At 39.1% G+C, this 18,079-nt stretch overlaps 1 protein-coding gene across 1 annotated transcript; it reads right to left on the bottom strand.

The window, feature by feature from the left end:
- Nucleotides 1-3,934: 3,934 nt before the first annotated feature.
- Nucleotides 3,935-5,300, bottom strand: LOC138873069 (uncharacterized). Its single transcript, XM_070151502.1, has 2 exons — nucleotides 4,643-5,300; nucleotides 3,935-4,134 (listed from the first exon to the last, which is right to left on the bottom strand). Exons 1-2 carry the CDS (start codon nucleotides 5,298-5,300, stop codon nucleotides 3,935-3,937), a joined length of 858 nt encoding a protein of 285 aa, XP_070007603.1.
- Nucleotides 5,301-18,079: the final 12,779 nt, after the last annotated feature.

Raw genomic sequence — 18,079 nt, 5'->3', positions numbered from 1 at the left:
CGAAAAGGCGACTAGGGAATGGAGGCCCTATGTCTAAAACGGCTCAACTCGGGGATTGGAGCGCTAATGTTGGCAAAAGGCGACTAGGGAATGGATGCCCTATGTCTAAAAAGGCTCAACTCAGGGATTAGAGCCCTAATATTGGCAAAAGGCGACTAGGGAATGAAGGCCCTATGTCTAAAAGGCTCAACTCAGGGATTGGAGCACTAATGTTGGCAAAAAGGCGACTAGGGAATGGAGGCCCTATGTCTAAAAAGCTCAACTCAAGGATTGAAGCTCTAATGTTGGCAAAAGGTGACTAGGGAATGGAGGCTCTATGTCTAAACAACTTAACCCAGGGATTGGTTCCCTAATGTTGGCAAAAGGCGACTAAGGAATGGAGGCCCTATGTCTAAAAGGGTCAACTCAGGGATTAGAGCCCTAATATTGGCATAAAGGCGACTAGGGAATGGAGGCCCTATGTCTAAAAAGCTAAACTCAGGGATTGGAGCCCTAATGTTGGAAAAAGGCTACTAGGGAATGGAGGCCCTATGTCTAAAAAGCTCAACTCAGGGATTGGAGCCCTAATGTTGGCAAAAAGCGACTAGGGAATGGAGGCCCTATGTCTAAACAGCTCAACTCAGGGATTGGAGCCCTAATGTTGGCAAAAGGCGACTAGGGAATGGAGGCCCTATGTCTAAAAAGCTCAACTCAGTGATTGAATCCCTAATGTTGGCAAAAGACGACTAGGGAATGGAGTCCCTATGTCTAAAAGGCTCAACTCAGGGATTGCATCCCTAATGTTGGCAAAAGGCGACTAGGGAATGGAGGCCCTATGTCTAAACAGCTCAACTCAGGGATTGGAGCCTTAATGTTGGCAAAAGGCAACTAGGGAATGGAGGCCCTATGTCTAAAAGGCTCAACTCAGGGATTGGAGCCCTAATATTGGCAAAAGGCGACTAGGGAATGGAGGCCCTATGTCTAAAAAGCTCAACTCAGGGATTGGAGCCCTAATGTTGGCAAAAGGCGACTAGGGAATGGAGGCCCTATGTCTAAAAGGCTCAACTCAGGGATTGGAGCCCTAATGTTGGCAAAAGGCGACTAGGGAATGGAGGCCCTATGTTTAAAAGGCTCAACTCAGGGATTGGAGCCCTAATGTTGGCAAAAGGCGACTAGGGAATGGAGGCCCTATGTCTAAACAAGTCAACTCAGGGATTGGAGCCCTAATGTTGGCAAACGGCGACTAGGGAATGGAGGCCCTATGTCTAAAAGGCTCAACTCAGGGATTGGAGCCCTAATGTTGGCAAAAGGCGACTAGGGAATGGAGGCCCTATGTCTAAAAAGCTCAACTCAGGGATTGAAGCCATAATGTTGGCAAGAGGTGACTAGGGAATGGAGGCCTTATGTCTAAAAAGGCTCAACTCAAGGATTGTAGCCCTAATATTGGTAAAAGCACAAAAGATTGAGGTTGGGGATCCTAAGCTACCATTTTTTGAATTTTCTTCTTATCCTTTTTTTTGAAATGAGTAAATGCGGGAAAGAAAAATTGGAGGGGACTTCCCTTTTTATGGATTGTTGCTGCAAAGTTGTTTCTAGCACTTGCGCACTTCTTTTTTTTCCTTTTGGTTGCACCTGCTTCTTTCACGATTGCTTTGGATTGCACCTGTTTCAAATTTTCAAACAAAGAACAATTGTTAGTTTGAAACGGTGGTTGGTTTTGTTGCCTTGATTGTCTCAATCGCTTGATCTCGGCCCAACTTCTTTGATGAAGATCTCAATTGCAATTGCTTGTTTCCTGGGGACCAATTTCATTTCAGGCCTTGAGAACCTCTATTTTTTTTCCAGATTTCGCCTTGACGGTTGGTCGGTGGAACTCAACCTTTTCGACTTTATTTTGCCTTCGTAGGCCTTTCCTTTCTGACTTCCTTTTTTTTTCTTTTTTCATTTTTTTTCTTCGGAACATTGGGGAACTTTTGGCTCCTCAAACTTTGCTGCAACGGCTAGTCGTGTGGGACTTAACCTTTCCAAATTTATTTCGCCTTCGTAGGCCTTTCATTTTGGCTTCTTTCTTCCAACTTTAATTTCAGGTCATTTTGGTACCTTGGTTTTTCACACTTTTGCCGAGATGGTTGGCCACGTAGGACTCAACGTTTTCAACTCCATTTGCCTTTATAGGCACTTTGATTTGATTTTCTCCTTCCAAGAGTTTTCAATTTCGGAGCATCGGCCGCCATGGCCAGTCGAGGTCGACTTGATGCCCCTGACGAGGCTGGGTGCCTTTTGGACATTAGCTTGTATCAAGCGAAAACCCTGTAAATCAGTCTTGCCATCCTTTCTTTGTCTTAGTTTCAGAACAATGTTAGACCGAAAGGGATTCAAAGAAAACAGACAAAGGAATTGATAAACGAATTTAGACAAGAGTTATCCCTTTCGAGAAAAGGAAAGAAGGACTTATCTAGAGTACATGTGGACTTCAATGAACATGACATGTCTTTTGTACTAGATGCCTGATCTGTGTAAACCATCTGACTCTCATAAATTCATCACAACTTTGCCTCAAAATTCGAGAAACCTTGCCTGGATTTTGTCGATGCCGATGGCTTTGAGGATATTCTTCAATCAGTGGGACCCTTTGCAGATTTTCACTAGCTGACCTCTCTCTTTTCTCTTCTCACCAGTGCCTTATAGTGCCCGTCTGGGTTTTCACTATCAAGACTCTCTCATTTTGATTTTCCCTGCTTACCATCGTCTTACGGTTCCCGTGTGGGTTTTCACCAATAAGACTCTCTCATTTATTCCTCTTATTTTGTTGTATCAGAACCAAATAACTCCATCCTCCCATTTCGAACCTCTTTGCCGATTGATTAGAAGGACTTGAACAAGGTTTGGGGTAAAAAGAATTTGGATTGAATTACAACTTTGGAACCTTTTGGGCGGGATATTGCCGAACCATTATAACTTCTGCCCCAGTTTCACTTTTTAGGGGACTTTGAATTTTTATTTTGGTGTGACTAAACCTCAGAGAGAGGTTGTCTACGTATCCTTTCGGAATCAAGTCGAACGTAGTTCAGGAAACTCTTGTTTTTGGATTTTGTTTTTGTTTTTTTTTCTATTTTGTTTTCTCTTTATTTTTCCTTTCCTTTTTCATTTTTTTTCATTTCATTTCATTTTCTTTGTCTTTTCTTCCTTTTTTTTCTTTTCCTTCTATTTCATTTTTTTCATTTTTCCAATTCTTTCTTTTTCTCTTCTTTCTTTTTCTTTTTTTTTTCAATGACACTTTTAGGTTCCAATGAGGGTAGTCAAAGAACGGTAACCGGCTCAAAGGGTTTGCAAAGGGTTGATATTGTTTGGGTAGCAAGAATAAAAGCCTTCTTCATCCCAACCGGAGAATATTAATGCTATATGGAGGATCAAACAGAGTACCTTTTGATTGCATTTGCATTGATAGTTGTTTCAGGGATATTTCCTTTGATGTGTCCCAAGTACAACGCACTCTTTTGGCAGTACTCTTGTTACAATATATGGACCTTTCCAATCTAGAACCAATTTTCCTTCAGATGTTCCAACTCTTTGTCTTATTTCCTTAAACTTTATCTTCATTGCGATCTAATCCTTGATTCATTATTTCGAGGTTTGACAACTTTCAGGATCTGGGCATGAAGTCCGCAAGCATGTCATGTTTTTGAAATCTGCATTTAATAGAACTAAAAAGAGAATAAAAAAGAAATTTGACAAGATTAAGAAAAGAAACATTCCTAGACAATGAAATATTAATTCCATTTGATTTTTGATTTTTTTTAATTGTTTTGATTTTTTTTTTAATTTTTGAAGATAGAAGGGCTTACATCAGAAAGTAAGACAATAAAGTAAAACGTCCGGATCACACCCTGAGATAATCCAGACGCAGAAAGGATAGCAAGACTGGCTACCGAGACTCCCGTCTAATGCGGAACTTTCATGCTTGGCGATCATTTTCTGGCTTTTCTCCTGCCTCGGCAATGGCTGCAATGGCCTTCAATGCCGGATCAAATTCCACAGCTTCACAAATCATTCCGACTATTGGCCCGATGTTGTAGGCAGGCCACAAATTATTCATCACATCAGGAGCTTCTTCATCCTGAAAAATAATTCTTTCAACTTCAATCAAACCCTCAACTGCCCTTTTGAGGGTCCAACAGTCCTCTATACTATGTCCCACTGCTCCAGAGTGGTATTCACATATAGCATCAGCTCGGTGCGAGGGGGACTTGGGGTTCGACCGGTTCGGGGCCACTGGCTGCAATAGATTTGGCCTGATTAGCTTTTGGAACAAGCTTGAATACGATTTACCAATAGGGGTAAACTGATTCTTTCTAAAAGGCTCTCTTGGGCGAGGATTGTACTAGGGAAGATCTGGTTGGGGATTATATGGAGCTTGGTAAGGATGGGCATTTATGGGAGTTGGAACTCGATTTTGTGTATAATATTGTGGCTATGTGTAAGATTGCGCACTCATCACCTCATAGGGAGGCGGTGCCACGGCATAAGCATCATCTTGAAGGGGATAATAATGTGGTGGGACGATAGGAGGCACATATGATTGGCCTGCGGGCCCCCCTCGAGCTTGACACCATCATAGCTCCCTCTTCGAACCCATTTCTGTTCATCAAACCCTATAACAAACCATTCTGAGCAGCCTGTGATGTGGCCTTAAAGGCAGTATGACTCAAGATTCGGCCCGTTTTTAAACCGTTTTCAACTATTTCCCCAATTTTGATAGCCTCAGCAAACAGCCTACCCATATCGGCCATTATGTTCTGGAAGTAGTCAGCCTCTTGGGCCTGCAGAAAGACCGTGACCATTTCAACTTCATCTAACGAAGGCTTTACCCTCGCAGCTTGCTCACGCCATTTGACAGCATATTCGCGGAAGCTTTTCGTGATATTCTTTTTCAAATTGGACAAAGTGTTTATGTTGGGAGCGATGTCCATATTATATTGGAACTGGCGAACAAAATCTCTGGCCATATCATCCCACACGTGCCAATGAGTAGTTTCTTGATCTGTATACCACTCAGAAGTGATTCCAGTGAGGCTTTCCCCGAAATAGGCCATTAGCAGCTCCTCTTTTCCACCAGAACCCCTCAACTGGTTACAGTATCGTTTCAGATGAGCGACCGGGTCTCCGTGCCCATCGTACTTTTCAAATTTTGGCATTTTGAAGCCAACTGGCACGTGGCCATGGGGAAACATACCGAGGTCAGAGTATGACACACTCTTTTGGCCACTCAGACCTTGCATGTTTTTCAGGCTTTGTTCTAGGCTCTTCATCTTCCGAGCCATTTCCTCTTACTTGGGATTTTCAACAACCTTTTCTTGCTCCGCCGAGAGGTCATATTGCGGAGGTTGAGTGAAAGAGTATGGGGTCACATATGTCATTTCTGGTTGAAGCTGTGGATCCTGAAAGATGAACATTGGAGGCGGTGCCTTTGAAGCCGGTGCCTGGGGGCGAACCACAGAAGGCATGCCAGGATCATCGGAAGGCATTGAAGGGTGCCCGCATGGGATGAGCGGGTTGGGCACAAGGGCATTGGTAACCTCACCTGACCTGGGGATCAATTCAGGAAACCCAGGGATTGCACTTGGCGGTTCCCTACCATTAGACTAGGCGTCCCACATTTCCAATATGCGGAGACGCAACATCTTGTTCTCTTTAGCAGCTGCTGATTCTAGCTGTAGAATAGCCGATGCTGGGCTATCCTCAGGACCGATGATTGGTAGATTGCCTGCGGAGGCCATATGTGCCTTTGTGAAGGAGGGGAGACTAGACTACCACCAAAACCAACCACCAAAACCTGGCTAAATGCTTGCACATCCAACAACCTTGTTAGTTTTGAAACATTTAACATATAGAAAATCGCACGTTGGGATGCAATGCACCTAATAGTTAAACGCTTCTACCGTGTGTTTAAACGGTTGTATGTTTCATCTCGGCCTTAACTAGCCTTTTTTACTCTGTACCTCTTTTCTTCATTTCTGCCTCTCTTTAATCACTCTTGTTTTTGCCGCTCCTTTATTTTTTTGCACTCTTTTTTTCTTTTCTTTTTTTACTCTTTTATTTTTTGTCACTCTTTTTTTTTCTTTTCACTATTTTTTATTTTTTCCTTTTCACTCAATTTTCTTTCTCTTTTTTTTTCACTTTATTTTTTCACTCAATTTATTTTATAGCTATGATCGAATCCGATGGGGATTGCCTACGTATCATGACCTCGCATGAATCAGATCTTGCGTAGTTCGGGAAGATCGAAAATGGAGTAAATAAACTAACTTTTTTTTTTGGTTGGAATTTTGAAAGAAATGCTTTAAAAGAAAAAAGGAAACATTTTTTGATTTTTTTGCTTTTGAAGTTTGATTTTTGTTTTGTTTTTGAAAGAAAGACTTCTAAAAATTCATTTGCTTTTGATTTGAACTTTGGGAATTTTAAAAGTAAAAAGAAAATATTTTTGTTTGAATTTTCATTTGTTTTCTCTTTTTCTAAAGAAGAAATAAAAATATTTTTGGATTTTGGATGTTGCCTCTTAATTTTCGAAAGAGAGACTTTTAAGAAAATATTTTGGATTTCTGAGTTTTTTTTTATTTACAAAAGCACTTCTAAAGAAAGGCGAAAATATTTTTGGACTTAATTTTTTCAAAATTTTTTTATGGAAATTTACAAAAGAAAGACATCTAAAGAGTATTTTTTGGATTTTTTTTATTTTGATTTTTTTTTGAATTTTTGGGAAAAATACTTAAAAATGAAGGAAACCGTATTTTGGATTTTGATTTTTATTGATTTTCTTTTTATTTCTTTTTCCGTATGAAAAAACTTCAGAAAGAAGGACACTACTTTTTTTGAGTTTTTTTTTTTAAAAACTTTTTATTTGAATTTTCTAAGGAAAAATTTCTAAAGAAGGAACTAATGATTCTTTTTTCTTGGATTTTTTGAAAATTGGGGTCTCAAAAAAAGACTTTTCTAGAGAAGAAGTAAAAGAAAATATTTTTGGATTTCTTGAAAATTATGGGCCGGAACCGATGAGGTTTGCCTACGTATCTCACATCCGGTGAGTTTCAGACCCGCGTAGTTCGTCAGATTTGACAAAATGAAAACCAACTAATTCTAAAGACAAAACTTTCTTTTTCTTTTCTGTTTTTTTTTTCAAAATTTTGGCAGAGTTTCAGTATATTTTGGACACTGATTTCTCAAAACAAGTAACTATCTCTCTGAGCCCTCACACTGCTATTTTCTTTTCCCAATTCCTTCTATTATCCACAAACCAGTCAACATGCAAATCCGAAGCAAATAAATGCACAAGTAGCAAGTAAAATGCATCAGGATGGTGTTTCATTTCAGGTACGCCTGTCCTAGATAGACCCAACCCCTGTGTTGAGCCTCCTAAGTCAAATGCACGTGATGCAAACAAACGTTCCTACTAGGGATCTAGCATGAGGCTTTGTTATACTAGGTTTAAAACCTGAATTTATTATTCTAGACCTGGCTTACCCGAGCGGACAACTCGAGCCGAGGGGGGCAGCGTACCGGGAATACTGAAGCTTCACTGGCTTAGAAACTTGTCCGAACCTCGTTCTAAAATGGGATAAGACTCTAGACAGAAGAGAAGTCACACGAAGTGCACCCTTCTTCATGATTTAGAAGACTCAAAGAGAGGAAGAGTTTCGTAGCAGTTTATATACAGTTCACAGAATATCAAAGCAGTAAAAGCATTTAGCACATTAGGCTCAAACATGTAGGAAAATCAGATAACAGATAAAGCCAATCATAACAGCTATCCTAAGCTCGAATTCTTAAACCCTGAACCGAAGTTCTGGGTTTGACGTTCCCAACAGAGTCGCCAGAGCTGTCACACCTCCTTTTTACCCACCCGAGGGGGGATATAAGGGAGTTTTTCTAATTTAAGTGACATTATTCGAAATGGGATTATTTATTCAATTTTTATTCAGAGCCGCCACTTGGAATAGTTTATTTGGTGTCCCAAGTCACCGGTTTATTTTAAAATCCCAAATCAAGGAAATTCGACTTTCCTTTTGAAGTCTGCGAACCAGAAATTCTGAATAAGGAATTCTGTTAACCCGGGGGAAGGTGTTAGGCACCCCCAGATTCCATGGTTCTAGCACGGTCGCTTAAACTATCATAATTGGCCTATTATCTGATTTAAATACATGTTTTAGCCTATGGTACATTTAAACTTATTTAAACCGCTTTTAATTATTTTAAAGAAGATTTAATGTCGTTTGAAACATGTCTTTGGATCGCGCCACATGAAATGCGCCCACAATCCGAAACACATTTTATTCAACGTTGTTAAGATTTGGATTTGGATCATATGAAATGCACACCCGAGTTTAGGAAGGTAATATTATTGAAATAACGCGCTTAAAGCAACTACACGTTTCAGCTTTGCGAGGGCCATGGAAATTCAACTAAATGACACGCCTCGATTTCTAAGGATTAAAATTAATTAAATGAGGGCCATGCATTTTGAAATTTTATTTGGCATGGCATGCCCCAAATTATTTCAAGACTATTGTGCTCAACTAAAGTAAACTACGGATATTCATATTATTATTTTCTAGACTACTTTGAGATTATTGCAGAGTTTTTGATTATAGATAATATTATGGAGGAAATAGAGTAAATTAATTATAGAGAAAGATAGGCTAGCTTATGAATTTTGATTATCATTTGGCCTGGGAGCTAAAAATAAAAGTCTGGCACAATGCTCTAATCCAAACTCGGTTGACTGAATAGTCCAAACGCATTTTGTGATACCAAACCCCAAACCCTTATCTTTAAAAAATCCAAAACATTAATCACGGATCCATCATTACCTCCTTTACAAATGTTAACAAACAAACAAACAAAACAAAAAAAAAACTTAAAACCAACTTATGCAAATTACGACCAAAAACGAAAATGAAAGAAATATTAAATGAAAGACATATACGAATTTAGACTATTCACGCTTCGGCTACTAAAGGTTTTAAATAATAATAAACAATAATATAACAAATGGGGAATAACGTTGGTCACGAGAAAAACTTATAATTAGATACGACAGGATTCCAAACGGCGCGTCATAAAACTGCCATCCAAATGCAAAATATGTGATACATACTGTGTACGCAATAAGTATGAGATTGAAGAATACCTAAAGTGCGAAATTATAGCAAGGTGCCAAGTAAAGGCTTGAATCTTTTAAGGATGAAGCTCAGCATACTAGATCCCAACAACATTAGTAGCGTGAATCAACAACAACCAACAAAGTTTTGAACCCAGAAAGTTAACCATGTTATTATTCTTTTTTCAGAGCCATTTTTCGTATTTTTTTTAGATCTGTTTTTTTAAAAGATGTTTCAGTTGAGTTTGCTCTGTCTCGCCGGGTATCAACGGAGGGTCGCTGGATAGCGCTTTTTCGATCAGATCCAGACCCGGCTGCTGATGTTCTTTGCTCCTTTTTTTGGATTTTGGAAAATGTGGCTGTTAGCTTTAGAAAGGAAGGGTTTGTTCTTCTGATTTTTTTTGTATCTCTAATGTCTAATGTGTGAGGGGTGTCATCTCTAGTATTTGTTGAAGTGGGGAAGGTCAAAAAAATGAGGAAGAAGATGAAAGGGGAAAAACGACGCTTAGGTTCATCAAAGAAAATGGGGGAGGGTCCGATTATTGTCTCCTCTTTTGGAGAAGGATGAAGCGTCGTTCGTCTTTGTCTATGGGAGGGGATCTTCTTCTGGTAATGTGTGTTTTTTAGGTCTCCTCAATGTATTCTTATATGTAGGAGGTAAGGTAATGGATAATGGGAATTTGGGTAGTAGTATTGGATTTGGGTTATGGGGGAATCTAATTGGGCTGGGGAGATTTAATTAGGAAGGCCCAAAACCAGACTTTCTTTTATTTCCTTTTCTTTTAATTAAAATCCTACAAATTAAAAAATCCTAAATTATCCAAAGTGAGAAATTTAAAGTAATTAACTAATTATAAAAATTATAAACATCACTTAAATCCTAAACTAAAGGAGAAAAAATCAATAAAAGGAAAAGTGTAAAAATGAAGCATTTTTGTGATTTTTATTTTTTTATTATAAAGCAAATGATTATGATTAATTCTAAAATTATAAAAATAAATCCTAAATATCATGAGTGATATTTTTTGGGTATTTTTCATAATTTAAATAAAACTTAAACATGCACAAAAATGCAAATAATTAAAAAAAAAATCTATAAAAATTCCTAAAATGTCAAATAATTAACAAAAAATTTATTTTCTTAGGATTTTATAGGAGTATTTCATATAGGACAAAAATCACGTGCTTACATCATCACTTAAAGATCTACAAACAATAAAAGGGGCATCAGAAAAAAGAGGGAAAAAGATAAAAATTTCAGCTGCCTTTTTTTCTACAAAATAGCAATCAAAAGAGGAAGAAGTCACTTGCTTTTAGTTTGAAGCATTAGTTTCTGGGATTTTGTTTTGCTGTTTTATACTGGGATTCCTTGGTTTTGAGTTACCGGGCGGGCTGCTGATTTACTATTGTGACTACTGGTTTGGAGCTATCTGGAGCTTGTAGTTTGCTGTTTGTTTCATTGCATTAGTGGAAACAAAAAAAAAAGAGTTTCTGCTCTAAAGGTTAGTTTGTATTCTCATTCTCTACTCTCTATACTCTTATTGTAAATTAACATTTTATGAAAGAACTTGTCTTAATAGATGCATTAAGTTTCTATATTTTAGTTTTAATGTTATAAATTCTATTGTTAAATGTTTAACAGTTTAAGGTATTTTCATGACAAAACAGCAGGCTGACTTACTTTCCTTCCTTTGATATTAAGAAATGACTAAATACTTTAGGTGCCTGTGAGCACGCGATTTTTGTTTCGCACGACAATCGCTCCAAAAAAAAAAAAGAAATAAAAAATAATAATTGGCCCTGCTGTACAATTTTGAATTTCTGTGCGGCACCTTGTTGATTTATTTGTGACTTCGGCCCATTTTTATTTATTTACTTTATTAAAAATAAAATTCAAAAATATATGTGTCCTGCATAATTCAAACCGTAATCCGGTCGTTAAATAGAAAATCATGAATAGGCATCTTCGTCCGTGATTTTATTTTGTTTAACTTTACTTGTTTGAAATATTTTAGTGTGCAAATAATTGTATTGAGTGTGTATTTAATTTTAATTTGATTTTTGGCTTAGTTTTGTTTTAAAATAAAAAAAAGGAAATAAATAAAATAAAAATAAAAAAAAAATAAAAAAGAAAGGGTCCCTTTATTCTTCCGGATTTGGGCCAATTTTAACAAAATTGGCCCAAACAAACAGCCCAAGACCCAGGCCTGCCCGGTCCAGTCCAGATGATGCCCAGAGAGAGTTCAAACGACGTCGTATGGACACAGTTTGATCTGGGCCGTTGATCTCAGATTGATCAACAGCCAAGATCACATTTCCTATACCCACGAACAGAACCCGACCCGTTTCCACCCGGACCAACCCAAACCCCCTTTAGTTGAAACGACATCGTTTCCCCGAGGCCTTTAGATCCAAGCCATTGATTCCAGTTAATCCGATGGCTGAGATCAGCCGCCTATTCCATATATAAGCCTATAACCTTACCCTGCCCCCCATCAGATACCCCAGCTCCCGTCTTCAACCTCATCCCCATCAAACCCTAGAGCCGCCCCTGTACCCTCCACCATGAAAACCGGCGACATGGACGTCGGTGACCTTCCCCTTTAACACCCTAGAACCCCCTTGCCATCCTGAACATGAATCCATTAACCCTGTAGTTCGAATCCCTCCCCACCTTCTCGAATCTTCATTTGAAGATTCGAGTCGAAACTCGATCTACACGGTTCAACCCCAGCTTCACACCAGATACTCCCCAGACCCCCCTCGTGACCAAACCATACTTGGTTTGGTCCGAATCTGATCAGGGAAGCCTGAATCCCAGATCTAAGTTTGAAAGTTTTGTATCCTTCGTCACTGGTTCATACCGGTTCAACCGAAGAGATTAAGGTCTAATGGATTTCAATCAAAGTATTTCTCATCTGAGAAACACTTCGATTAAAGTCCATTCAGCCTTAAGAGAGTTTGTCCAAATCCGAGTTCAAACTGTTAAACTTTTCAAGTTTTAAGGTAAGTCTGCTTTCTTTTCCTTTATTTGTTTTTAGTCCGTGTGATTTGTTTTAAAAGACTGTTCATATTTGTTTTAATTTTATCAACTTTTGTTTGTCCACTTTGTTTGAACCTCTGTGTTTGTCTGAATCCCTCTCCTCCTATTCTGATAAGGCATGCGTATTGGTTGTATTCCAAATTTGTACTGACTAACTGATTCCTCGAAGTACAATTCTATTTTAATCAGTATAAGTCGAGTCATGTGTCCCATACTTCTGAATGTCTGATTTTTGGCTACGATTGTGTATGTTAATGCTAATATAGTCGAGTCGACATGAGTCGTCAATTAGTTTCAACTGTCTGAGCATAGTAAATCGATTTGCTTCTGTTGAACATTTGTTGAATCAATTAAGAACCAATTTTGTTTACTTATAGCTGTTGATTTGGATCAGTAATGTAAAAGGGATGTTTGGTTTAAATGCTGAATTGGAGGGCATGTGCACTCTTGCACAGCATTTGCATTGGTGCACCTCATGTGCATTGGTGCACCTCATGTGCTTTGTGCACAGCCTGTGGCCTGCATAAAGGTCCTTGTTTAATTTTAAAATGGTTTGACAGCATATGCTGTCAACATATCCTACTGCCCATACTTGCTTTTAGTTAAATAAAATGGAAAAGTTAAATCTTCCAGGGAATGATGGGGTTTTTATACCTAATTAACTAAAGTGGAACTGAAAAAGTTTAAAGGCACATGGGAGGGGTATGGTAATAGTCAAAACAGGCTGTTTAAAAGGGATAGTGTTGAGGCCTATAAGAGGAGACAGAAGGGGGAGATAAAAAAAAGGAGGACTGACTTTGAAGGTTGTAAAAAGAAAAGCACACTGTGAGGAGTTTGGACAGGAGAGCTGAAATACATACAAAATAGATACACATAGATAGAGAGAGTTTAAGGGATAGAAGGGATAGAACCAACAATCAGAAACTTTCTCCTCCTATTATTACTGGGATTCAGTTGTTCAACTTGTTCGAATCAATTCTGATTCTTTGAAATTCCAGTTGTGTCTATTAGTCGAGTGTTTTCATTGGTTTACTACTGGTTTGGTCTTTCTGGAGTTCTGATTCTATTCCACTGGGTGTTGCTGTTATTTGGCTATTGCTTTCTATTGGCCATAGTTGCATCTCTGCACTCGAGTCTGTTTCTTGCTGTATTGTTTTGCCTACTGCTATTCTGCCCTGTTGCTACTGATAGTGCTGTTACTGCTGCTGCATTTGTTCATTGTTACTCTACTGATTGCCCTTTTCTTCAATTGCAAATATTCCCAGGTACACAACCTTTGAACCCTGTATTGTTGAAAGTTTGAAGTTGAAGCAGTAATAAAGAAATGAACATCAGTTCATGTTATAGCATTGGTGTAAAAAGATAGTTCGAATGTTAGTTGGGCCTGTATTTTTACTGCAAACTGCAAATATTCTGTATAAACTAGCATACATTCTGTTTAAGATGAACTGTTAGATAGCATGGTTCAACAGTAATAACAGTATGACATAGACAGCATGTTTTGATTTAGTATACATTCAGTTCAGTATAACACTTGTTTGGTTTAGTTATGACTGTATAACATAGAGTCATGGTAAGCACTTGTATGTATTTTGCCTAGACCACTGAATTGACAAAACTGTGGCACTGGGTCCGGGATAAATGTATCCCAAACAAACTCTCATACCGTCACATTAAGAGTCTGGCTATGAATGCCAGTCTCTCATGTCAGTTTATTTGTTCCAATGCAGGTTCGATACTGGGTTTCGGTATAGATTCTTTGTTTCGAAATGATGTGATGATTGTTGAGAAAAACTAATAATCATTTTTTTGAGTTCAATTAGTAGTAATTTCCCTAATAAACAGCCGATTTCGTTTTATCAATTTCAAATAGATTAGAGCGTTAAAAATAGAACTTGGAGGTCGTTAAACATAACTCAATATATGTTGTTAGTTTGTTTGCAATTTCACTTAGTGAATTAATAAGCATATTCACTCGATGAAGACAAAGCATAAGGTAACCCTCACCCCATGAACAATCAATCAGGTAATCAAACAAGTTTAGGTTCGGCTGACATAATAAGGATTCAGTCCGTATTTGTCCAAATAAGTAAGTTCGGTATCATCTTTCTTTTAAAGATAAACGCAGTAGAAATGTAGCCATTGTAGGGTACCCTTCTAAAATAATGAGACGAGCCTCGCCGAATAAAAATGCAAATTGCGGGGCCCTCAATAATTGATCATGATAAATACTTAGAATTTGGGACGGACTGTTTAGTGAATTCCATTGCCCTCCCCAAAGATAATAACGCGTTTAGATTCTTTAGGCGCGACTTTAAGTAAAATATATTCTTAAAATCGGGTGCACATTGATGTGACCCAAATTCAAGTCTCAACGGAGTCAAAATGTGTTGTCAACTACGGGTGCATTGATTGTGACGTGGTTCGATATGCATTTTCACGACGTTGCAATTCTGTAAAATAAATGATAATAATAAAAGCGGTTAAAACTTAATAAAAGCACATAAGTCACAACATGTATTTAAATCAGATATTTAGCCATTATAACAATTTAAGCGACCGTGCTAGAACCACGGGATTCGAGGGTGCCTAACACCTTCCCTCGGGTCAACAGAATTCCTTACTTAGAATTTCTGGTTCGCAGACTTCATTTGGAAAAGTCGAAAATCTCCTCGATTTGGGATTCAAGATAAACCGGTGACTTGGGACACCAAAAGCCAAACCTTTCCCAAGTGGCGACTCTGAATTAAATAAATAATCCCATTTCGAATATTGTCACTTAAATTGGAAAAACTCCACCCGCGCATCTAACCCTTCGGGGGCGAGGCGCGCAAAAAGGAGGTGTGACAGCTCTGGCGACTCTGCTGGGGATTGTTTCCCAGAACCACTGGTTCAGGGTTCAAGAATTCGAGCTTAGAATAATTGTTATATTTGGCTTTATTATCTGATCTTTATTACATGTTTTTGCATAACGTGCTAAATGTTGTCTTTTACCGCTTTGATATTATCTGAACTGTATATAAACTGTGCCGAAACCCTTCTCTTCTTACCTCCGGGGAGAAGCTCGCTGGTCGAGACTCCCTATTCTGTTAGTGTCAATACCTGAAATAAGAAAGAGGTCGGACAAGTTACAAAGCCGGACGATCTCGCGGGTCCCCGGTACGTAGCCCCCTCCTCGACTCGAGTTGTCCGCTCGGGTACACAGTCTAGAACAAATACCAAGGTTTAAACCTAGTATAACTCGACTTCATGCCGGATCCCTAGTAGGAACGCTTATTTGCATCATGTTGCATTTGACTTAGGGGGCTCAACACAGGGGTTGGGTCCGTCTAGGACAAGCAACCAGAAATGAAAAGGCCACCCTGCTGCATCTTATTTGTTTTGCGCATTTATTTGCTTCGGTTCCGCATGTTGATCGGTTTCTAAAAAAAAAAAAAATAGCAGCGTAGGGAGATAATTACTTATTTTGGAAAAATAAAACCAATGTCCAAGTAGTGTCGAAACCTCGTCGGGATTTTTCTAAAAAAAAAAAAAAGAATAAAACCAAAAGTTACCTTTTAGTCTGATTAAAAAAAAACATATAAAAATTGTTCTTTTCTTTTAAGAAAAAAGAGGGTATTTATTTCAAAAAAAAAATAAAAAAAATTGGAAAACTCATAATTCAAAAAATGTGTTGTTTCTTTTGTAGTACCCTTTTATAAATTCGGACTAATAGTCCAAATATTGCAAAAAAAAGAAAAAAAAATATATATTTTTAGTATTTATCTTTCTCCAAAAATAATAAAAATGCTTATTCTTGATTACTAGGTTTATTTGATTTTCTCTATGACCGAACTACGCCGGTTTGATTCTCGCACGGGGTGAGATACGTAGGCAACCCTCGGCGGGTCCAACCTCCCGTTTTTACAAAAAAAAAAAACAAACAAACAAAAAAAAAATCTAGATAATTTTAATTTTTGAGTCTAATAAAGTTTATCGCCTTAAATAAATGTGCAGGATGAGCACGATACAAAATGAATCGTTTTCAATAATGACCAAGATCCCTTTTGAGTTGCGATTATGGTGGAACGACTTAGGCAAAGAAGGGCAAGGCAAAGTGAGGAAATATCTGAAAAATCTCCCGGATTTACTAGACATTCAGCCTCGGGGTGATATTATCAGATCATTGGTCACTTACTGGGATTCGGCGCACAATGTATTCCATTTTTCAGACTTCGAACTCACCCCGACGTTGGAGGAAATAGCGGGATACATTGGGGGTGATGAAGCTCCGTTAAGGTTCAAGTACTTGATTGCACCTAGGGCCGTCACGGTACACCGATTTTTGGATTTTCTGAAAATACCCCGAACATTTCACCATCCAGATCTTGCCAAAGGTTTCTGCAGTCTCCATCTCATGTATGCTAGATACGGTCATGAGGGCGGGTTCAATAAGCCGGATTTCAAACTATGTAGTAAAGGCAATCGACAAAAATGGGACGAACACCGGCAGTTGGCTTTCATGACGGCCTTCTTAGGTCTTATAGTGTTCCCAAGGAAGGACGGCCACATTGATCTAAGAATAACTGGGGTTGTCAGTACTTTGCTTACCCAAGATAAAAGTACTCTGGCGCCTATGATTATGGCTGACATTTTCCGGGCTCTCACTGTTTGTCGAGCCAGGGGTGACTTTTTCGAAGGATGTAACCTACTGTTGCAAGTGTGGATGACCGATCATTTATGTCATCGCTCCTCACTTTTGGGTTATGGTTCGCCAGAGAAAACTTGTATTGGAGAATTCTACACAAGAATCAAAGGGCTCAATTTACCTGAGGGAGTCACATCATGGACCTCATTTCTCCGAACTCTCACCGCCAACCAAATCCAATGGACGCTCGGATGGTCACCTATCGAGGAAATCATATACATGCCGGCAACCCGGCCTCACTTTCTGTTGATGGGACTGAAAAGTATCCAACCCTATGCACCGTATCGGGTTTTGAGGCAACTTGGGAGGTACCAAGTGGTACCGAAAGATGAAGATTTGAGTACCCAAGTGATTGAAATCAGTCCGAACGGTCATTTCCCTGAAGAAGAAGTTCGCCAAATCTGGAGTGAATGCCAACATCTGACAGCAAACACTTGTGTGATCGATACGGCAAAAGGGGAAGTCGCCCCAGGATATCACGCTTGGTTTAGAGGTAGCCTGTCTTACGAAAGACCGGCTAAGAGGCCGCATCTCAAAGATTTCGTAGAATCATCCCAAGGGCAATGGAACTGGTTAGCAAAAGAGAAGGGTTATCGAGCAGAGATTGGCGATTTGAAGCTACAAATAGATAGTTTGAAATTCGATAACAGCGTACAAATCGCGGCGGATCGAAGCGAAAAGAATAGGTTGATCCAAGAGAATGAAGAACTTAAGGCCCAAGTCCAAAAATTGAGATTGTCTCTTGATGAGCAACCCAGAAGTCAATCAGACCAGCGGTTGATAAAGGGTTTGAAAAGAGAGATCACGGAATGGCGAGACAGGTTAGAAGAATCCGAAAAGGTCATGACAGAGTTCAAGGCACGGTGGGAAACAAGAGTAGATAAGCATCGCCGATGTTTGAACCAATTGAAACGTGACCACGAGAAGGCTGTTTCCAAAATAAAGAGGGAGATGGCTACACTTGAGTTTAAAGCAGTTAAGCAGGCCAGGGATTTCCAAATGGAGAGTAGATACTGTTACGACTTGTTGGCCCAAATAAAGGAAGAAGTGCGGCAGCTGAGGGATCAGCACATACAGGACTCACAGGTATTCAAGACGAGCAGTGATCAGATAAGGCACCTACTCATAGAGAAGAAGCAAACCAGAGATAGGATCAAGGCCATTGCCCATGCCATCACCAGACGATGTCTACGATGTGAGAACATGTCCAGCGCTA

The sequence above is a fragment of the Nicotiana sylvestris genome, chromosome 7 (assembly GCF_000393655.2).
Source record: "Nicotiana sylvestris chromosome 7, ASM39365v2, whole genome shotgun sequence".
NCBI lineage: Eukaryota > Viridiplantae > Streptophyta > Magnoliopsida > Solanales > Solanaceae > Nicotiana > Nicotiana sylvestris.
The sequence above is the reverse complement of the archived record's forward strand: the minus strand, read 5'-3'. Positions and strand labels throughout refer to the sequence as shown.